The 24,510-nt window shown below is 38.7% G+C and overlaps 1 protein-coding gene across 1 annotated transcript in view; it reads left to right on the forward strand.

The window, feature by feature from the left end:
* Positions 1-24,510, forward strand: part of eys (eyes shut homolog) — a 209,230-nt gene that overhangs the window by 61,223 nt on the left and 123,497 nt on the right. The window contains exons 19-20 of the mRNA XM_059517129.1: positions 8,242-8,363; positions 22,213-22,334. Coding sequence (XP_059373112.1) covers positions 8,242-8,363; positions 22,213-22,334 — 244 coding nt within the window. The remainder of the gene's footprint in view (positions 1-8,241; positions 8,364-22,212; positions 22,335-24,510) is intronic.

Genomic DNA, 24,510 nt, shown 5'->3' on the forward strand with positions numbered 1-24,510 from the left:
ATTTCAAAAGCTGTAGATCAAATGTATTTTATAAGTTAAGGATTAAAGATTGCAAAGCACTAAATAGACCTTTGCAATTAAGTATTTTAAAATTGGAACCTGTAACACACTTGATGCTGTTGTATTTGTAGGCTAAATGATCAGTTATTGCATACAACCCTCCAACCAATGGCAGAGAGGCAACGTGTTTAGGAAAGCTGTTTGAAAATTGTCTTTATTATTGCAAATAACACTTACACCTTCAAATTTAAAACATCCAGTATATATCAAAGGGCCTTTAAAATGGGTCAAAAAATATGTTTTCCAGTTGGCAGTATTTTATTCGGGTGATAAAGATTTAATTCCATATAGCATAATGGTGGATGTCATTGCAGTGACACCGAGAAGAAGACAAACCTTGACTTTGATAACTCCGTAAGATTTTACAGTTTGTTTAAAAGAGGCTGTAAATTGTCCCCTTAAAGTAGCAGAAAACACTTTCTAATTCGGTATGTGTTGTCCAGTGTCCTTTTTGTCTTAATACTTTTGCTATCAACTTGCTAACCATCCTGCTTTAGGTTTGAATGTCGCAATATTCTGATGAATAGGATTTAATGCTTCTGTTTTGAAGGTATCCAGTTTTACAGAAGTCTTTGGAGTAATTTAAAACCTCTAAAATTCAAGATCTAAGCTATCATTGTAATTGATTTTTATTTAATTTTGTTTTATTATTATTTATTTATTTATTTTAATTTATTTCCTCAACAACAATCATTTGAGTTTAATAACCAGGGTTCTCACAGTCTTGGGAAATTGGGTTATACGAGGGATTTTAAATGTGTGATTTGTATGTCTGGAAAAAGTCACAGAACTTAATAACATTTTTATAATGATTTTTTTCACTAGTTATTTTTTAACCTCTAAAATGTTTTATAGGGTATAAATTTCAACCTCTAAAATATTTTATAGGATGGAAATTGCTATAAGAACTATAAGAATCATCTAAATTAATTGGTAATAAAAAGTCCCTAAAGAACAATTGTGGAATTGTGGAATTTCAGTTTAAGTACTTAATTTATTTCACTTTAACATAGCTTCTGTAAATAAATAGAAGAAAAAAAAGTTTGAAAATGTCTTTTGAAAGTAATTTCTGAATATTGTTGGCAATGGGGGCACTTGGAATCAAATGCAGTATGCAGAATGCAGTACATGATGGCATTTCTGTTTTCGACATATATTAAGTATTTGTTCATATACTTATGTAGCTAAAGACTTAATTTTCATCTGAGTGTACATCATTTTAAATATATTTTTCAAAATGTCTTTGTTTGAAACTTTTAGTTCACCCAAAAATGAAAATTTGCTGAAAATTTACGCACCATCTGGCCATCCAAAGATGTAGATGAGTTTGTTCCTTCATCCAAAAGAGATGTGGAGAAATTTAACATTACATCACCTTCTCACCAGTAGATCTTCTGCAGTGAATGGGCGACGTCAGAGTGAGTCCAAACAGCTGAAAAAAAAAACATCCCAATAATCCAAAGTAATACACACAACTCCAGTCCATCGGTTAAAATCTTGTGAAACAAAAAGCTGTGTGTTTGTAAGAAACAAATCCATCAATAAGGCATGTTTAACTTTCCAGAGAAAAAGTCATCTCATCTGAAGCAGGAGAGAAATATGTGCAGTTCAAGTACCATTTACAAGTAAAAGCTGTTTTAAACAGCAGAAGATGGAGTTTTTCACTGGAGGAAGCATTATTATGGATTATAGACTGGCAATTTGGCAAGAAACAAAGGTTCAAAGATAAAATGTCTTAATGATTAATTGTTTATTACATGAGGATTGTAAAGATCCAGAACACGACATGGGATCCATAATGCAGGCTTTATTGTAAAGACTCGTAGTCGTACAGGCAATGGTCGGAACCAGCAATATCAACAGCGTGGGAAGAACAGAGAATCAAAATCCAGTAACAAGCAAGGGGTCAGGCAGCAAAGGTACGTAGGAGATAACAGACAGAATCGGTAACAGGAAATCAAACACGGGTAATAACGCTCAGAAATGACAGACACAGCAAATCAAGACTTTGTGTCGAACTACTGTGAAAGTCCAGCTTATATGCACAGTCTTGATGATTGGCACCTGTGCAGGTGATCAGAGTCCAAGGACGGGGCTTATGGGAAATGTAGTGTCGTCAGCAGTGTTGGGGAAAGTTACTTTTAAAAGTAATGCCTTACAATATTGCGTTACTCCCTAAAAAAGTAACTAAATACGTTACTTAGTTACTTTTTATGGAAAGTAATGTGTTACATTACTTTCACGTTACTTTTTAAATATGAGCAGGGCTTGATTGTTTTTAATAAGAAGTTCTACTAATAGCAAATGTAAAAGCCCTTTCACACCAAACAGTGTAATAAATAAACCTCAGGCTGAAGGAAAAGTAAATTCACGTCTGTACAGTAGAACACAGGAGAAGAAGATTCAACACTCTTCAGCAATAAAAAAAAAACAATGAAGCACAATTGTTAGTTTATCTAAAGTCATTTTTTAATTATTAGTATTGTTGAACTGGATCATTAAAGGTCAGCAGCAAAGACACTGTTAATAAAATGGGAATAGATACATTTGTGTTATTTAATATATTTAGTTATTGCAGGTTTGCGTCATATTCTGAGTTTGCATTCCACTGTTTTGATTAATTTTGATGAATACTAAATCTGTTTTGTTTTTTTGTGAGTGGGATGAATTAATGCACATTCACATTTAGTCTAGAACTACAGTAACATCATGTTCACACAGCACACAACGCCTCCATACTTCCGATTTCTCCCAATATGGGAACAGGAGGCTTGTCAGTCAAAAAAATGGCAATACAAAGTAACTGGCGTTACTTTTGTGAAAAAGTAACTCAGATATTTTCTTGTAAATTAAAAAGTAATGCATTACTTTACTAGTTACTTGAAAAAAGTAATCTGATTACGTAACTCGCGTTACTTGTAATGCATTACCCCCAACACTGGTCGTCAGTGTAAGTGAGTGAATGGATGCGTGTGTGTCAGTACTCAGGTGAGGGTGCCCTCTGCTGGCCATCACGGAGGGAATCACGGGGTTCGTCTCCATGACAGAGCCCCCCCCCCCCCCATACATGAAAGGTAGGAGAAATACGATATGTTAGGAAGTGCTAACCGGAATGAAACTGGAGTTATTTATCTAGTGATTTGGAATGGACCCACGTACCTTGGACTCAACTTGCGGCATGGGAGCCGGAGATCCCATGTTGAAAGCCATACCCACTGGCCAGGCTGATAATCGTGACCCGGGCGCCTTCTGCGGTCCTCTTGCTCCTTTTGCCTCCTAACAGCGTGTTGCAGTTGAACATGAGCCCGATTCCAAACCTCCTCACTGCGTGCCATCCAGTCGTTTACTGCTTGGACCTGACCAGGGGAACATTGGTGGTTGGAACCCCAGTACACATTTAAAGGGAGTTAGACCAGTAGATGGTTTGATAAGGGAGTTCTGTGCGTATTCTGCCCATAGTAAGTATCGAGCCAAATCTTCCTGATTCTGGTTGCAATAAGCTCTGAGGAAACGGTTTAGCTCTTGGTTGAGCCTCTCTACCTGTCCGTTCACTTGAGGGTGATACCCAGAGGTGAGGCTGACATTAATGTTCAGGGCTTTGAAGAAGGCTGACCATAATTGAGAAGTGAATTGAGGTGCTCGGTCTGACACAATGTCCTCGGGTAAACCATACAATCGGAAGACCCAGTTGCACAGGTGTTCTGCCGTCTGGAGAGCGGCAGGTAGTTTGGGTAATGTAATGAATCTGCAAGCCTTGGAGAACTGATCTATGATGGTGAGTATGGTGGTATAGCCCTGTGAACTGGGAAGATCTGTAATAAAGTCAATGGCAATGTGAGACCAGGGTCGTTGAGGAATGGGTAGTGGTTGCAAGAGACCGACGGGAGATTGTTTAGATGCTTTGTTAATATTACAGTTATTGCATTGCTGTATGTAAGTAGCTGTGTCCTTGTGATGGATGGCAGTGAACTTGGCTGATGACCTGGTCACAAAGATTTTCAGGAACGAAGATTCTATCAGCTGGACAGGCTACTGGGTTCTCGTTCTTCTCCCTGTATTGTTGGAGCAGAGTCATGATATCCCATTGAATGGGAGCAACCACCACATGGAACGGTAAGATGGGTTCTGTAGCAGGTTGAATGTTCTCCTCCTCGAACTGACGTGACAGGGCATCTGCCTTAGTGTTCTTGGAGCCGGGTCGGTAAGTTACTGAGAAGTCGAATCTTGTGAAGAACAGAGACCATCTAGCTTGCCGGGGATTCAGACGTTTGGCGGTGCGTAAGTACTCCAGGTTCTTGTGATCCGTTAGTATAGTGAACGGATGTGTGGCTCCCTCTAGCCAGTGCCTCCACTCCTCAAAGGCTGCCTTCATGGCAAGAAGTTCCCGATCCCCTACACTGTAGTTGCGCTCTGCCGAGTTGAGTTTCCTAGAATAGAAGGCACATGGATGAAGTTTAGCGGCAGGATCTGGGCGTTGTGACAGGATAGCTCCAATGCCTGTGTTGGATGCGTCCACCTCGACAATGAAGGGCAATGAGGGGTCAGGGTGACAGAGGATGGGCGCGTTACTAAATCGTTGTTTCAGGGTTTGGAAAGCTTTGTGAGTGGAATCTGACCATTGGAGTCAATGAGTTCCCTTCTTGACCACTGAGGTGAGCGGGGCGACAACAGTGCTGAAGTTCCTAATGAATCTTCTATAAAAGTTTGCGAATCCCAGAAATCGTTGGAGTTCCTTGAGGGTTGTGGGTTCAGGCCAGTTGAGCACGGCGTTGACCTTCTTCTCGTCCATGACTACTCCTCCTGGACTGATGATGTACCCTAGGAAAGTGGTGGAAGTTGTATGGAATTCGCATTTCTCAGCCTTGGCGTACAACTGGTATTGAATGAGGCGTTGGAGAACTGCTCGGACGTGTTGTATGTGTTCAGGAAGGGTGTTAGAGAAGATCAGGATATCATCGATGTATACGATCACAGATATGTTCAGCATGTCTCTGAAAACCTCGTTAATAAATGATTGAAATACAGATGGACTATTAGCCAGTCCGAACGGCATCACAAGATACTCATAGTGTCCAGTGGTAGTGGAGAAGGTGGTCTTCCATTCATCTCCCTCCCTGATGCGAATGAGATTATAGGCGCACCTCAGGTCCAGTTTGGTGTAGTATTGGGCGGTGCGAAGTTGTTCGCACTTGACCCTCTCTCCATGAGATCTGGGGGTTATGCAGACGTAGCCAGGGTAATCCAAGAATCACGGGTGTGTGAGATGTGGGAAGGATGTAGAATTGGATCCTCTACTTGTGCAGTAAGCCAGCCGCCATTATGACTTTGCGGGTGAGGTGAGTGATGGATCCTGAACCCAGTGGTCGACCATCTATTGAGGGTAGAGAGAGGTAGAGCATGGAATGAGTTGAATGTTACACCTCTGAGCAAACTCTTCAGAAAGGAAATTGCCTGCAGCCCCGGAATCGAGTAAGGCAGAGGCGATAACTTGTCTGTTGTTAATCCAAAACTCAACGGGAATGCTTACACTCTGGGTATCACACATGGAAGTGAGAGGAGTACTCACCGAGTGTTGGGAGAAGGTAGAGGTACGAGTGGGTCAGTGGTTGCGTTGATGGCCAGGCAGTCCACAATACATGCATAACCTATTGGACATACGTCGATCTCTTTCCTCCATAGATAAGTGGTAAGTATTGACCTGCATGGGTTCAGTAGATTCCTGAGAGGGCAAGGGTTCTGAATGCTCAGTGCGACGGGAGTTGGATTGCCGGGCACGTTGCAGATTATCAATGGATATGGTCAGTTCGATGAAGCTGTTGAGATCTCTGCCCTCGTCTCCGCATGCTAGTTCCGTTTGCAGATCATAATTGAGCCCCTTGCGGAAGAGTACTTTTAATGTGTCGCTCACCCAGTTAGTTTGTGCAGCCAGAGTGCGAAATCGTAGAGCATAATCCGCCGCCATCATTCTGCCTTGTGACAACTCCAATAAGCGATCTCCAGCTCCTTTTCCCTCCTTAGGATGATCGAAAACTGCCCGGAACTGTTGTAGGAAATCCTGAAAGGAGGTAAATGCAGATCCATCGGAACCCCACACGGCCGTAATCCATTCTAGTGCTTTCTCAGTCAATAATGAACAAACAAAGGCGATCTTCCCAGTATCCGTAGTATAGACGGTTTCATCGGGTGCACGCGCCTGGACCTAAGTTAACTTCCGCTGGCCATCAAAGGGAATCACGGGGTTCGTCTCCGTGACAAGGATATAACTAAGTGTAACTTTAATGCATGAAATTTACTTCACAGTTTTGATATGCATATTAACATGCTGTGGTACACTGAATTGTGCTGTAATGCAATATTACCGTATGCTTTATTGTGCTTTGCTTACTTAAACTATACATGTACCTTCTAATTTCTTACCATTTAGCAGATGCTTTTTATCCGACATGTAGTTTACTAATTGCGCTCCCCGGGCAACCTGCTTTTAAGCACTATGCTCTGAGGTAAAATGGTGAGAGAGATGAAGGACAATTTTGTAACCAGGCAACCAAGTATTCCTCGTCCACCACTTGGATTCAAACCAGCAGCCACTTTGTATTGTCTACCAACATCTCCAGTCCCTACAATCTCCGCCAGTCAAAGTTTACTTGTTTACTTTCTCCCAGACTGCACCAGCAAAAACAGCCCAACACATGCTGTCCCTTAGCGCCTGTCTGCAATATATGAGGTGTGCAATCTGCTGTGTTTTGTGTGGGGAGAGAGTGAGAGGGCAAGGTGTATCTTTTGAGAAGCTGGTGTGAGTAATACAGGGGCCACTCTGGACTCTGAGCATTTAATGAGAGTAATCATGGGTACATGAACAAAGACAGAGTGGCAGCATAGATTATGTGGTCAATCTAAGGGTTAATGAAGAATCCTGAGACTCGGTGCAGGCCTTGTAATAAATTTGCAGCTGTAAGGACCCTCAATTACCTCTGTCACAGGATGCTGTTTTGCAGCAGAAGAGTATGGGATGCATTTCTCCTCAACGGCGTTAATGATTAAAGGCTTGTGGAATGGGTCATTAGGTTTCAGAAGTCAGATGCCGCATAAAGACCGTGGACAGGGACACTCTTGTAGCATTTGTAAAAGAGATGGCTATACAAACACACATTTTACATTTAATTGGACATGCTGTGTTTCCAGCAGCTGGGGTGAATATAAATGAGCACGGAATTGCACAAGCAGAGAAAATCAGTTTTACTGATAAGCTTAGGAACAATGGTTTACAGACAAAAGAGAGAATATGATGAGAATATGACAAGTCTTTTGACTTCTGTGGCTGTGGAGGGAAATATAGAGTGTGAAAAAATGTATCCACAGATTGAACGTCTTAAGTGTCTTTAAATGTCTTAAGTGCTTAAAATGTCAAGTTCCCATGTCTTAAAATCTGAAAATCTAAAAGCCGTTTTTTTTTTTTATAATGAAAAGTATTTGTTCTATGCAAGTTATTTATTTTAATTTGTTTTAAACTGTTTATTATGTATGTCATCCCACATTTCCTATAAGAAGCGCACATAGATATTGACATAGCAAAAATATCATGGTTGGTTAGCTAACTGTGCAAGGAATGCTATGAAGTATTGTCTTTTTATGAAGTTCAGAAGTGGCAGTAAAGCAATTTAAAATGTTATAGAAGATATTTCATTTAGATATTTCACATTACTGTCCATCAAAGAATCCTGAATTTTTTTTTTTTTTTACCAATTTCCACAAAAATATTAAGCTGCAACTGTTTTCAATACCTAGGAATTGACTGAATTAAGTATATTAAAAAAGAAAAGTGTTGTGTTAAATTTTAGTAATATTTCACAATGTCATTGTTTTATGGTATATTTGATCAAATAAAACTGTTTAAAAAATTATTACGAATTATTGTAAAATTTTGTTGTTGGGTGATTTTTATTGCTTGCTATGATCTGTGCACTGACATCACCTTTACAAGGTTTAATTTCATAACCAATCCTGAAAATGTTGCCCAAGATAAATATTGTACCTACAACATCATTGAATGATGAAGTTCGTAAGCACGTAATTGCAATTTTACTTTTTCTGAAAATGTTTCTTATGTGTTTCTAAAATAGGAAACTATTTCATCTATTCTAAAGTGAAGTCTCCTCTCTCCCTGTGTGTTTACTGCTGCAGCTGTGGATGGTTTTTACTGCTTGTGTAACCCTGGTTACGCTGGAATAAGATGTGAGCAGGACATCAATGACTGTGTCAGCAACATGTGTGAAAACAACTCGACTTGTGTGGACCTCCATCTGGTAAGGACAATTAATCTTCAACTAACTATGGACAGCTCTTAAGGAGAGAACAACAGCAGTTCTTAGAATAATACATATGGGAACTACATATAATAACCTCTAATGCGCTGTAGCATCTGTTGTTAAATGATTATTGTTCTCTGTGCAAGGCAATTAATAAAATATAAATCATTCCTTGGCCCACCTGAGATATTATGTAACCGGCTCAGAACAAATAATGTATAGGCCTATTGTAACCATTCTGTTCTTCTCCACAGACTTCTGCCGTTATTTCAGTCTGTTTATTTGTAAAACTTTAATATATTGAATAATTAAAAATGACCAATTACCATAAAATATATCAATGTAATGTACAGATTGTGTCCACATACTGAATTCCTTTTTATTTTTCCTATTTGCATACTAAATCATATTTTGCTCTTTTATTTCTGATATCTATGTAGTGCAACAGTCGGCTTCCCATCCCATTCATTTTCTCCATAGGGGAATTGGTTTTTAACAATAACTTATAAACCTTAAAAAGACAGACCTAATCTATGTTACAAGGTTGTTATTCGATGGTATATACATTTATTGAAGGTTTCAGTCTACATTATTTTAGCTTATATTTAGATAATCATGTTAAAATGTGGAATTCTATATGGGAAGTCAACATTGCCCATGATTCTGCAAAGATATCTGCAAACTGTTCAGAGAACTGAAACAAGCAATTTGCACCGGAAGAATAATTTTAGCACCAATGCTTTTAGTTTCCAACAAATGTAAATTACGTTGTTTCTGTATGTGCAACGGCTTCTAATCAATAGTTTTATATTCATCTGTCAATTGTAATTTTTCATTTGCAAGACTTTATGGGACTGGAGTTATGGTACTAAGGCTGCTGAAAAAGTGGGCAATCACTGTTGCACTCTATTTAACCATATACAGTAGCTGTTGATTCATTACAGTTATGCCACTTATGAACTGAAGTATACAGTACCATGAACCATAAGTTAACCTAAAAATTCACTACTCTGTCTTTCAAGAACAGTAATATCTGTGTTTTAGCCCCAACCATACCCCAAATCCCAACCTCCAACATTATTGTCCCTGGTGTTATTGCTAAAAGTTCATCAGTGCATGATAAGGAGAAAATATCTGTTTTTAGAATTTTTCCTTTGCTGGTGTAACTAAAGTAGTAGGGGAAAAGCTATGTGTCACAATTATATGTCTAAACCATATGTTCAGTATGGTTTTCACAATCCAATTTCACATTTTCGCTGAAAATGTTGTAAATGTCATTTCAAGTTGTCTTTTAAAAATTCTAACATATAACTGAGTGCAACATTATTAGTATTATATTATTATTATTCTAATATTCTAAGTATTATTAGTATAATTTTTCTATCTCAGGCACTGTCATATCAGTCTGGACATTCTTTGAGGTGGAGTTTTGTTCTGTAGATTAAGCTTGTGTTACCTCACACTCTCTGAGAGCAAAAAGAAGGGCAATGAGAGCAATCAGTGGCTCAGAAGCCTGTGTGACATGTATTTGTTTGGCTCTTATCCCAAATCGGCTTTTCCTTCCCTTTAGCAAAACCACTCTAATACAACCAGAAAGAGAGATACCAGCCTCTGTGCTCTCATTTCACACTCTTCCGCACCTCCCCAGCCCTTTCTCTTCTTATTTATCTCACAGACTTTCTCTTCTTTTACTCTATTTTTATTCCAGTAGCTCTCAGAACAGAACAGAACAGAACAGAACAGGAGGGCAAAAATAGTTTATCATTTATTCATGATGAATAATGCAACCCTAGGCCCTGGTTTCTGAATGGAGAATGCACTTGGGCTATTCACGGCATCCCTCGAAACCTAGAGGTGGGAACCTGTGGACAGAAATGCAGGAAGGGATATTGGTCCTCTTGCAAGCTGAGTTAATTAATGATTTGAGTAGCAATTTTGCATCAAGGAATGAGATCATCTCGGAGATGCATAGAGAGTAATTTTGAAAAAAGATGATCCAATGTATTTGCTATTTCAGATCAAGAAGAAAAAAAAACATTGATTAACTAGCTTTCGTGTTAAGGTGTCCACAACATGCATTTTTTTCTTCTTATATCATTAAGTTCATGCAAGACTTATGAGGTGGCTGCAGTCATCACGACATTCCATTCAAAGCCACGATACACTCGAAAGTCTAGATAAATATTTGATCTTGCTTACAAATTTAAAGGAAGAGATTTAAAAGAAATACATGGACCAATCATCATCTGACATGTTTATGGCTGGCAATAAAGTTCTAGAATAGCATCAATGTGTCTGCAGCCTTTGTCTGCGCTAAACACGTCATTAAAATGAATTGTAACTCCGTGAATACTCAACGAAGAGACATGAGAGAGATATCTATAGAAAGCTTGACATGTCTACTTTTAAACTAAACAAGTGCCGCCAAAAATATTCTTTGATAAAGTAATCCATGTGAAAACAACGCGATGTCCGTTTTTCACGTCTCCCTTCATTATATCTAATGTGACCACGCCCCCGCGCTGAACGCGCTATTCATATTCAAACTGAAGCGTGCGGCTTGAATACGCCAACACAGAAGAAAAAGCAGCGAGACTGTTCTTCAAGTATTTTTATTTTACTGTTTGCTTCGCGATGAGAGGAATAAGACATAAGTCACCCCAAAAAGATAGGATGTGGTTGAGGATTTGAGAAATCGATTTCCTCAGAAAAAAAAGAATTAAGCACTTTATTCAGCAGAGATCATAAACATGAGTAAGTCTCTTTTTATTTATTTATATACTTGTACTAGTTTTCACATAACGTGTAAACATTTTACTAGTTAGACTTTTTCCAAACTATAATTCCTGAATAAATGTATAATCAAGTGAAACATTATGAAGTTTCAATAACAATATACAATACTATACCATTCAAAAGCTTGATGTAAATAATATAAATGTAACAAATGTAACTGTAACAAATGTAACAAAAAATTGTGTTCTTTTCATTTATCTCCCCCAAAAAACCTGAAAAATATTCTCAGCTTTTTTCAACATTAATTATAATAATAATAATGATAATAATAATAACAATAAATGTTTTTTTTGTTGCTGTTGAAAATAAGATTGTTAAAAGGATTTCTGAAGGATTGTGTGACTGGAGTAATGATGCAAAAAATTATTTTGAAAGTCAGCATTGATTGTTTCTTATAAACTGTTTAACTGCTCCCCCAAGTGGATATTAAATTATGTTGTGGGATAATTAAATATATTCTAAATAAACTACAAACATAAAATGATATAGATTTATTTTGTCCTCACATTCTTTCTTGTAACTCCTCCCTCTCAGTGACACAGCTGACTGAAAGGCTCATTATCCAGCTCATTATGCAGGCCTTTGTCTTCTCAGGTGTAAATCACAATGATATTCATGATAGTTGACGCCTACTCGCATATGACTTTTACCAACAAAAAGTGTCTTAGAAAATTTAAATCAATATATTGTTTTCTGTAAATGAGTAAACAAGATGATTTTCACATAATTTAGAAAGAAAAATTCTAGGCTACAAGCTCCAGTTCTCAAAAGTCCCGGGAACCATTGTTCTTTATGTGTTTTTTTGCCTTATTCAAGTGTTTTAACATTTTTAGTTTTTCACTAACCACGCATAACATTTTTTTTCTCAAAAACACAATCATACATACATGCATTTAACATATTATTATAGCCCAGTTTGTGCTGATTACAGTGAGATTAGACTTTACCCATTTAGATATTTATAAAAAACTGAAAAGAGCACAAATGTCAGGGCATGACAAAACTTCTCCAGGCCCCAAAAATACCCTTAGACTCCAGAGGATTAATAATCTCTATATGCACTATAAACGCTCATCACCATAAGAATGCTTTAAAGATAGTTCTACTGTCAAAGGTATGAAATCACTGATTGGGAAATAATTTAGCTACCATGTAATTGAGCTCTTAAATTCTATGTCTTCGCCTACTGATTATATAGCAAAGGATATGGGACGGAGAGAGTGGGCCAGTCAAGGAAAATCACGTCACTTCCATACAGTCCATTAATTAGATTGACCATCCTCTGTGTGCAAGGGCGTAACTTTGGGTCTACCATTGGGGGGGTTAAACTCGCGGCATATTTATTTATTTATTAATTTATTGTATTATTTTCTTGTGTAAAAGGTAACATGCTAATTTGCATAATTTAATTATGCAATCCCCCTCAAAACGGGTGACTGTATTGGAGCAAACAGCAGTTACAATTCAGTGACATTGGTTCTACACAGTCCCTGGCACCCTCTGGCTTTACCTCATAGGACACTGGCAAACGAACATCTAGCCAGCCAACTCCAGTCAACAAAACAAATCATCAGCTAACTCAGTGTTTCTCAAACTTTTCTGCCATTCCCCACTTCAGAGGTAGGAAAGGGTTCCGAGCCCCACCTGTCCCCAATCACCCCAACAAAATGTTAATAAACTAGGCTTTAAGTTTAACTGTTAAAATGTATTTTATTAACATCACATTTTAAAAACTTAACATCAAATAACAGAATTAAAAAATTTCAAATAAAGAAAATGAAAGTGCAATTATATTATCACTTTGCATGAAATAAGACTCAAAATTAGATTAAAAAATAATAATAATTGTGTTTGCATTTAGCTTCTGATAACATCAATACAAGTGTGGACTAACATTAACCTAGTTGTGCTTTGATTCATTTTGACACTTTGCAAAATCCATGCAAAAAGAACAACAAAAAAACAAACAAACAAACAAAAATAAAAATAATCTCAAATTGAACCAGAGGTGGTAAATTCCTAATAATGTACGTATTTTTTTAGGTATTTTAATAAGATAGATACCTAAAATACGTTGCGCATACAGCTCAAGTAATGCGATCGTTATAAAGGTGTTTGAACAACAAAACACATCCACTTGCACATATTTGACAATCGGAATATCAGATATATCCTGCTATAGCTAACACATTTGTGAAATTTTGAATAAAAAAGGAAATAAAAGCAGATCATCAGTCATTCAGCACTATTGTGGCTACGGTGTGACAAGCAATGAATGGCGCGTCTCCATGGGAACCATAAAGCGATACTACGATCAATAACGGTAGCTTACGTGTGAACTTACGTGTGAAGAGGTTAAGTAACGTCAAGGCTTACATTTAAATGTGTCTTTGTTTTGAGTGTATGGTCAATAAATAACGGAATTTAAAAGATGGGCACAAAACCTGTTTGTCATGTTTCTATTCCCCACACTTTGAGAAACGCTGAGCTAACTTAACAGCTAACTTAAGGGTACCTCCGTTTGGTCAGGATTTTTCGTTTTTCTTTTTTTTTTCTTTTTTCTTTTTTTTTGGCTGGTGTCGACAAACAATAAAAAATCGTTGTCTGGCTGCCTTTCAGTGTCCTTTTCATCTTTCCGTCAGCTTTCTCCAACCATTCATCCCATCGACTGCGCAAAATAGTGAACAAACTTGGTACAGAAAGCGGGTTGGGTAATACCAGAGACTTTGGTAATACCAAATCGGTGCGGTGGGCCGGGGGTACATTACAGATTATTTAAAATATGATACTATCTTTCTTGCTGGCAAATGAAATTAATAAAGAAAATGAACAAAAGTATTCATTCTGAATATTTCATATCTATTTTAATCTGAATGATGTGATGATATTGGGGGGGTTATATTAGCTGGATCTGATTTTTGGGGGGGTCATGACCCCCGTAACCCCCGTGCAAATTACGCGCATGTCTGTGTGTGAAAATGCAGATTCTATCATGCTGGTTTGCCAACAGTAGTCTCCACCTGCCCAAAGCTTGGGTCTCTGGAAGGAAAAACATGATAGGCAACAGAGCTAGGACATGCTTACCTGATGCAAATCATCTTGCTTTGAATATTTGTGAACTTAGTAAATTGATTGAATTTAGAGGCATGTGGAGAGAAGTGGTGACGTGGATACATTTTCAGTGTTGTTTTGCAATGGGTTTTCAATGGGTTTGCTATATGGTGAAGCAAATATTTACCTTTTCATTTTTTTCTTATTCAATTGCACAGTGAAGGGGTCACTATTTCTATTTCTATATATATGTATACATTTTATATGTATTTTTTGTGTTTTATGATAGATAGATGTATGGATGCATGTATGTATGTTCGTTCGTTCCCTGGTAATTATTTCCTACGATCATGGTTTCAGTGGAGCTATAGGAACAAGACCTTTAGCCAATTACATCATTCCTCACTCTTTTCACTTCACATCTCAGAAGTGTTAAACAACCTCAAGACAACACTCTGTTTTATATCCCCATAGTACCTTTTTCTAAAATTGTCTTTTATTGAAGGGGCTGTTACAACATATCCCTTGAGCATTATGGTGTTGTGAAGTGTGCGTAATGGCCCAATGTCCTCTGTGTTCTCTTAAGACATAACAAACATCACTACAGGCGCGACTATAAACAAGCACCGGGAGAACATTATCTTCTTCGTCTTCACTGACTGTTCTGTTTAAAGCGTGCATCTGAAAGAACCGGTAAGAGCGATCTTTCTCTGTTTATCATGGCGACAACTAGCAAGCGTTTAGACAATGTGTGCATCCGTGTCGGCATAATTTGACACCCGTTGACACACGCGATCTTTGCGTCATTTGTTTGGGTGAAGAGCATGCACGCGATGTCTTTGAGGAGGCAATCTGCGTGCATTGTGAGCGTTTTTTCAATGGAAAAAGCTTCGCCCTCGTTCGTCTCTCTTCTGAAAGAAAAAGGGAAAAAAAGGCAGCCATCTGCTTCCCGCGGTTCAGGACCTGTCGCTGCTGAGGCACGGTGGAGAATGAGCTCGTGAGAATACAGGTGGATCTGTCTGAATGGTTTAAAGAGAGACTTTCCCTTTCACGCTCGTAATGGCGGCGGACGAGAGAGCCTCGGGAGGATGATGTTATATCTTTAACACTTTCTGATACTGAGGTTAGTGCTCTGCTGGGTTTTTACCCAGGAAAAGCAGGAGATATTTGAGGATGGTGAAGAAGCTGAGGCTGAGCCATAGCCCTCCAGCTCAGGTGAGCCTTCCATTTCTGCATGATATCTATACAGAGATCAAAAAGAAATGAAAGATGCCGTTTTCTTCTCGCATCCATCGGTTTCGGCATGAAAGTAATCTGTCAACATCAAGTTGATGCGCGAAAGTGGCTATGAGGGTATGCCCCCTGTAGAAAGAGCTAAAAAAAAAAATTCTGCAGGCGAAACATCCTCTCTTAATCTCCCTCCTTGCCATCTAAGCCCCTTCAGAAAATCATCTCGCTTAAATGGCAAGGCATATGCAGTAGCAGGTCAGGCTGTGGCTTTATTACACACGATGCATGTGCTTCAAGCATATCAGACTGATCTGCTAAGAGACCTGGATAGAGGCAGGGGCCTTTTTTCTGATCAGGTAGCTGAGCTGCGCCGCACCATGGATCTCTCTCCGTGCTACCAAACAGGCCGCCTCCGCCATAGGCGGGACTATGGCGGCCATGGTGGCAGCGGAGAGACATCTGTGGATGAACTTGGCAGACATCAGCAGGAAAGAAAAGGCTTTCTTCTCGATGCTCAGGTTTCGCCTTCTGAACTTGTTGGTATTTCCGTTGAGACAGCGATTTGAGAAGTTCAGGGAGACGAAGGCGTGCTTTGCTGCTTTCAGATCCTTTGTTCCACGAAGGTCCAGGTCTGAGCCCGAACAACATAGGGGTCCTGGCCTCTCTCGATCTGAGGATCAAAGACGGGCACAGAAGGCTAGTGTCGCAACTCGCGCTCCTCAGGGGTTAGAGGAATTGTGTGTCACGAGGAGGTAAGCAGAACCTAAGGGGTGTGATCTAGATGAGGCAGCGTTCTCGTCCGAATCGGAGTGATACAGAGGTATCTACTCGTTCCCTTTGAGGATTTTTAACCCTCTGGAGTCTAAGAAGTTATCAGGAGAAAATAGCATCATAACGCGTATACGCGTTAATCGACTTCAGAGGGTTAACTTCTGTTTTTATCCTCCCCTTCCTAATTCCACTGTAACCACCAGCTCTCCACCTGATCGAGGTTAGGTGGAAACTTCTCGCATAACAGTCTCCTATGCTGGACCTATAATGTTTTTATGGTTCTATGTTCATAGCAAACACCCTACTGATGGTCCAGAATAAAAGGAGGTGCCCCTTGAGCGGGGCTCCAGCGCAGGAGGGTGGGTGAGTAAATGTAACCCTCTCTGTATATACTTATGTATATTAAATTGCTGGTGGTTACGTGTCTACTAATAAACTCTGGGAGTTTCCTTTGCAGTGCTCAGTTACAGTGTTTACTAAACACTCGCCAGCACCAGCCATCCGGCTTCATGTTCCGGTATTAGGCGGCTGAGATCACAGGTTTCTGAGGGAGCCTCCTTGATCATCAGGCCTGGCACAGCACTGCAGGGAATTTCATGGATGTCCGGCCAGGTCACCCTGAGGGGTCTCCTGGCCGCTTAGTGGTGCTGTCGCATCTAGCGGGAAGTGGAGGTGGCAGTTACAGAAGTCTTGTATATGCTGCCTCAGGTGATGCTCCCCTTGTCCGAGGTTTGTAAAATTTGAGCTTGCCTCTCCCGTGCAATTCAGCGCCTCTGCGATGCTTAGGGACCTTTAAGTACACACGCTAAGCTTTGTGTACTTTCTCAAAACCACATGGTGGTCAGTGTGCAAGTGAACACTTTGCGCACTTTCTAAAATCCACATTAAGTGGTAAGTGTGCACACAAGACTCTGCGCACTTTCTGAAATCCTATACGGTAAGGGTTAAGTGCTCCGCTTCGTTCCCTTTCTTGAGATGATTAGACCTTGGTTCCTTGGGCTTCATTCAGCCAGTGTGTATTTGTTTATACACCTCAAGCGTCGCTTCCCTCAACATGAGGGGCTATTTGGGTGATTCTCGTGGTAGTTTAGCAGCGCTCCCCTTTTTTCAAAAAGGATCGCCTATGAGCGCGCTAATCTGAGCTCGGAGTTCTCCTCTCATATGAGACTGAGTTCTCTGTTTTTTCCCCCAGAGCGCTCCAGTATTGTTTCCATATATCGAGTGGATGACTCTCAATCATACTGTTTTGAGATGCAACATTCCATCTATGAGCTGCTCTATCAGAGTGCCACGAGAGCCCCTCCTTAGAACAGTATTTGAACATCCATGCTATGGTAAGTGTGCACATGAAGTCTTTGCACACTTTCTTAAATCCACACTGTGGTAAGTTTGCACACTAGTATTCTGCATTCTTTCTGAAATCCTACATGGTGAGGGCTTATTGCGGTTGCTTCATGCCCTTTCTTGAGTTGGTAAAAGCCCCATTCATCTTGGGCGCCACTCCACCTATGTATCTTTGGATACCTATCTAAACAGGGTGTTGCTACTAGACAACTGTTGAGACAGCTCTTTCAGCAAGCTTATGCGTAAGCTAGTGGTAGCCCTTGTGTGACAGGCAAGACTTGGTAGAAAATGCTAGGTTCTTAGCCGTATCCCTTTAAAGGAATCTTTCCTGATTCCAAGCCTTCAGCTCTACCCTGGGTCGAGGCCCTAACAATTAAGTTGGGTATGTAGCTTAGGCCTTTTGGCCGTAAGGGATACTGTCACAGACAGCCGTCTAAATGTCCCAGGGGCAACTCCCGTGGAAATGGTAGAGTTTGTACTTAGTGTTCACCATGATTCTGGCCTGCACTCCCCTCAGCATGGCGGCGTGAGTATACTGTTCCCCATAGCGGCCCCTAGAGGACGCAGTTCGAAGTTCCCTTGAAAGGGAACGTCTCAAGTTACGAATGTAACCATAGTTCATGAGTAGGGAATAAGACACTGCGTCCTCTAGCTCCCTGCCATGCATGACGTGTTCTCCCGGTGCTTGAGTATAGTCGCGCCGGTAGTGATGTAAGAGGCTGTCGCCGGCCAACAAGTTGGTGTTTTTTCAATGTATGCTTCAGACACGGGTCACGACGAGGTGTTCCCCATAGTGGCCCCTAGAGGACGGAGTGTCTCGTTCCCTACTCAGGGAACTATGGTTACATTCGTAACATGAGACGTTTTTTTTTTATGTGTAGTTGTTTCATAATCGAGTTATAAATGTGCTGCCTTATCTCCAGCGATTTTTTTTTCTTTCAGTTTTTTTTATTCAATTCTATTGGCTGTCTTCCCAGCATATACTGGAGCATAAAAAATAATATGGTTTTACCTTTTGACTTTCAGTTCAGTAATAGTTTAAGATAATGTATAATATAAAGCTATTTTTAAGTTAAGGTGACTACTTCAGCAATTGTATTACTTATTGTTACAATTATTGATTGTTATTTTGAAATATTTACAGTATAAGCAAGTGGTTCTTGTAATTCCAGTTAACTTTTTTACTTTTTTTCTTCTTCTTCTTGTGATCTGTTTGGGGTTACTCATGTTTAGTGATTAATTTTGACAGCCTATTTGACTAATATTTACTCCGTAATAGTGTTAATTTCGTCAGACGAGACGAGACGAAATATGTTCATCAACAACCTTTTTTTTCATGACTAAGACGAGACGATGACAAGACTGCACCACTGTCCAAAAACGCTGACAAAGACTAAATTAACATGCGTTATTGTTGACGAAAAAAGACGAGACGAAAATGTTTTGCATAAAATAAAAACTAAGATAAAATCTCTCTTCATTTTCGTCTACAATCGTCTCTGCTTTTCATCAACTGTTACGCCTTTAAAAATTCAGAACGAGTTTGCGGCTTCGCGCTGTTGCTCACGTTACAGGTCTCATACTCCTGTTGCTAGCAGCCTGTGGCTGCAACACGGAACTGCTGAACACACAACACCTGAAGCGAACAAGAGTGACGAGTGCTGACGACATGCTATGTCGAAGGAAGAGGCTCGATATTTGTGTGTTATAGTTAGCAGCGGACTGTTATCAAGAAATAAAATAGTGTGTGCGTAAAAAGAATTTGCCCACACGCCGCTCCAAAAATACAAAATTAAAAAAAATTCCTGAGCGCAAGTCCACCGTCTAGGCAGGCTTTTTGTGTTAAATTATATTTCCTGTTGCTGCGCAGGCTCTTTGCATTACGATTAAAAGCAGTATCAATAAAGTAAAAAATTGTGATCAGGTTAATCATTTGTGAATGTGTCTCCTAAATCAGAATTTGAAAACCAGACACATTTAACATTTGCATCCAACAAAAATCATTCAACAAGTGTATTTTGTCAGGTAATTATGACATTTAACCAATGTTTGAGATATGTGAAACACTTTTTTTACTGAAATGTTTATCAGTAATAATGTGTTATTTTAAAAAAACACTAAAAGATTTTGACTAAAACTAGACTAAAATTAAAAGACTTTTAGTCGACTAAGATACCTTGAGTTTTCTTTTGACTAAAACTAGACTAAAATGACGAGACTTTTAGTCGACTAAAACTTGACTGACAAAAAAAGATATGTGAATGACTAAATATGACTAAAACTAACAAGGACGTTTGGCACAAGACTAAGACTAAATTAAATATAGGTGACGAAATTAACACTACTCCGTAATACACATTATTAAGTATTTATTTAATAATATTGAATGTATTCTGCCATAATTTTGAGTATGCTATTTCACTGTACTGTAGCATATGATATCACAGAACTATTACAAAATATTAATCTTATTTTAAGAATAGTTCTTGCTTCTCGTAATTATTTAAAATCATTACATTATTTTAACATATTAAATAATTTTTTCATTGTAGTCTTTCCAAGCATCAACTTACTGCACTATTATTGCAAAAATTCATCTTGCATGTAGTAGTTTCTAACTCATTCCATCAGAATTATCTTTTCTTGTGCAACTTCATGTGGAGACAGGATTTTTCTAAATCCTTTTCACAGATTGCAGTTTACTTCCTGGCAGTGTTTACGTAGTTATTTATTTACTTCTGTTAAAATAAAAATACCCCACACAACCCCGGGTTTCTCAGGAGAGCTACGATCTCAACTGATGATTTAGCAGCCTAAATAAGATTATACTATCCTTTGCCAGGGGTGAAAAACAGAAGTCTTGTGGAAGCATCTGATCTATCACACCATGTCTGCATAGCTTCTTCTGTCTTATGAATAAGGCCTGCGGTGCCCAGATTACATTAGGCAGAGTTTAACACTGTGTGTGCGTCTGGATGAAGCACAGATTAGCATGCACTCCAGGATAAACCCTCCATGATGAAGAACACTAACCATGCCTTAACTTTGCAAACCTGTGCTCATTTCCTTTGCATGGGATGAGATTGAATAAACCTTTGCCTTGCAAAATAACAGACAACAAACCACCCGCAGTGATTAATTTTCATAATGAAAATTTTAATGACAAAGTGGATGGAAGAGTCGCAGTAAACTCACCAAGACGGAAAGGACAGCACATCTGAAGACAAGAAGTTGCATTTACATTGTATCCCATATTAAAGCATTAAGTAGAGAGCACAAATTCATTTTCTTCAAGTGCCGTTCATTTCAGAGCATGGGGTGTAATTCTGAATATTTCTCTTTGAAATGTGTGGCTCATGCAGATTTCCTTAGTAATTTATGCCAAAATTAATAGCTTGCATGCCTTTAAAGACATGCCTGAATATCTGATGTGCAGTGGTGGGTGGTAGAGAGAGTGCATTTGCATAGCAGTGGTTGCTCTTCTGTAAAGATAACAACTTTGAAAACCATGCTAAATACATTTGGAGTTAATACCAGGTGGGTTGAGAGCTGAAGCTGCCCACAGAAAGTTATATAATTTTTTTTTTCCAGACTAAGAGTGAAGAATTGGAAGGTACATATAGATTTACTTGTTTGCTTGTTTCATGTTTCAAAAAAGTGTTGAAGTGTCATCTGTTATTATTTTTTAGTTTTAATATGTTAGGAAATTTTTGAAAACATGGACAAACGTTTTTTATTCAATGGCAAGTCAGTTTTTTACAATCATAAGATACTCAAAAACATTCAGTAGTTTAAGGATGTGACAGGAGCAGCAACGGAAGTCAATGGGAATCTGTGGGAACAAGTAAGCATTTCCAGTTCATAAAATGACAATCTTATATATGCATGATTGAATAGTTACATCGAAATCGGCTTCACCTCGTGCCATCTTATCTGTCAGCCATTTAAGTTTCACAATACCTCATCGCTAGTGCACTAAATCATTAGCACTCCAATTGTAGTAATTTTGTATGTAACTTTGTTACATACAACATGTAGCATCGTGTTTCAGCCCTTGCTGTGCATTTATTTGGCAGGAAGTTACATTTCCATGGTAGCGCCGGTGCAATGTTCGCTTTGAGTGTAGGTCCGGTGTAGACAGGCATTCCTAGCAGATGTTATCGATGACGTATATGTAAACAAAAAAGATGGAATCTGAGAGTACAGTCGTTTTCCTATTTATACAATTTATACAGGAATACAATGTATTACAAACCTTAATTTCATTCAGGAAGTTTTCCCTCAGGAAGTTTTCTCTCAGGACAGAACACAAATGACCGCTGACAAATGTTAACCGGGGTTCTACTTACCCAGCACTGGGTAGGGTAAGGGGGTACATCAGCTGAGTTACCAAAAAACTACCCAGCACCTGGATAAAAATATTTTAAAAATAATATAATTTTGGAATTATTTCTTTAACACCACAGTGCTTTGCTATACTGTCATCTCTTACTCTGTTCATTTTCTGTGAATGTTTTAATGAAGACATTTTCATGTGTGTTGAGTGATTGGTGGCAGAATATGCTGTATTTATCTAGGTCAAGGCAAGGGTTAGATGAAAGTGTAACACTGCTGTCTATTATCTGTTCATTTGCTGTCTTCATTTGCATTACAGAGTTACGAGTGCCTCTGTCGACCAGGCTGGGAGGGGGAGTTCTGTCAGTGGGACACTGATGAATGTTCATCAAACCCCTGTAAAAACAATGCCACCTGTACAGACCTCCTCAACACTTACAGGTGGGTTGCAAAAACATAGCTTGACGGAGCAAAGAAAATCTGGATGAATGGACAGGCTAGAGACGGGTCACATGGTCGACTAGCTTTTTCAGCAACTTTCCTGCTGATTAATGAGGTTGTTCAGTTTATGTATTTTTTTAATCATTAAAATCCCTTTCTATTTGTTTCCTGCTGATATTGACTCTTTAAAAAAAAACATCAAACTTTCTTTTACACATTCACCATTTTTTATTATCTCTCTGTTCTAGCCTTTACTATACTGGACAATGCTTCATTAAGAATCATACATCTGTTGTTCCTCAGTTGTAAGCTACTTTGGATAAAAGTATCTTTTAAATTAATAAATGTGATGTAAACTTAAAGGGATAGTTCACCCAAAAATCTAAATTATGTCATTAATAACTTACCCTCATCTCGTTCCAAACCCGTGAGACCTCCGTTTATCTTTGGAACACAGTTTAAGATATTTTAGATTTAGTCCGAGAGCTCTCAGGACCTCCATTGAAGCTGTGTGTACGGTCTACTGTCCATGTCCAGAAAGGTAAGAAAAAACATCATCAAAGTAGTCCATGTATCAGAGGGTCAGTTAGAATTTTTTGAAGCATCGAAAATACATTTTGGTCCAAAAATAGCAAAAACTACGACTTTATTCATCATTGTCTTCTCTTCCGTGTCTGTTGTGAGAGAGTTCAAAACAAAGCAGTTTGTGATATCTGGTTCACGAACGAATCATTCGATGTAACCGGATCTTTTTGAACCAGTTTACCAAATTGAACTGAATCGTTTAAAATGGTTCACGTCTTCAATACGCATTAATCCACAAATGACTTAAGCTGTTAACTTTAATGTGACTGACACTCCCTCTGAGTTCAAACAAACTAATATCCTGGAGTAATTAATTTACTCAAACAGTACACTGACTGAACTGCTGTGAAGAGAGAACTGAAGATGAACACCGAGCCGAGCCAGATATTGAACGAAACATTGACTCGTTCACGAGTTAAGAACCGGTTGCATCGGTTTTCGGATCACCCGTAGTTCTTTCGGACAGTTCGATTCAATAAATGGACAGTGGACAGTATACCGTGCACACAGTTTCAATGGAGGGACTGAGAGCTCTTGGACTAAATCTAAAATATCTTAAACTGTGTTCCGAAGATAAACGGAGGTCTCAGGGGTTTGGAACGGCATGAGGGTAAGTTATTATTGACAAAATTTAGATTATTGGGTGAACTATCCCTTTAACTTTAGCATAGAAGTTGCTTCCGTAGGGTTTAACATTGCGTCATTTTTAAAACATTTATCCCTTGGTTTCAAACTTGTTATTTGGAAAAGGTTAGTAAATTAGAGTGACAGAGGAGTGAAGTGTGACCTCATAAATATGTAAATAAGAATGTTGACCCGGGGTTTACAAATATACAGTGAGAAATCATGATACATGACTACCCGGGATTAATTAACATTTACCATGTGTTAAGAATGACCCTTGATTAACAACTTAATGTGTGACAATTCCATTTAAATACATGACATTAGAGTTTTGAGGCTTTTAGTCCATGTGTGTCAGTTTAGAGGTCAACTCCTAAATGTTGATGTAAATACACTTAAAAGTAGGGATGTGCGTAAAAAATGTAAAAAAAATTTTTTTTTTAAATAAATCTTATATATAATAAAATTCACTCTTATAGTTTTTAAGATTTTATATCAAATGAACAGTAGTTCAAAATGTAAAAATGTGTTCTGCATTGTTATTCATGTACTGGTACATCCTATTGGAATTGTGTTAACATCACAACTACAGTAGTTGATATTAAAAAAATTGTTTCGCATGGACTTTTTTGTCAGCCAAACACCTAAGACATAAAAAACCATGTGATTTTAAGTTCATATTTCAGTAATTTCCAGTGAGAAGTTACGAATGTGGAAGTGCAGTGGAAAGAGCAAATCGAGGATTTGGAAAGAAAAATGTTGGAGGATTTCGATATAAGCCAAGAGGACACTGGTTTTCCTTTGCTGTAAACAAAACTCACTGGACTAACATATTCTCACTGGAGCTTACACTACACCTACATCCTACATCATCCGCTGGAACGCCACTCTCTTGTGAACTTGCGACAGTTAGTGGGAGCTAGAGATCAAGTTTTATAAAGTTTTAAATATATATATTTTTCTTACA

Source organism: Carassius carassius, chromosome 30 (assembly GCF_963082965.1).
Source record: "Carassius carassius chromosome 30, fCarCar2.1, whole genome shotgun sequence".
In the NCBI taxonomy this organism is placed as follows: Eukaryota; Metazoa; Chordata; class Actinopteri; order Cypriniformes; family Cyprinidae; genus Carassius; species Carassius carassius.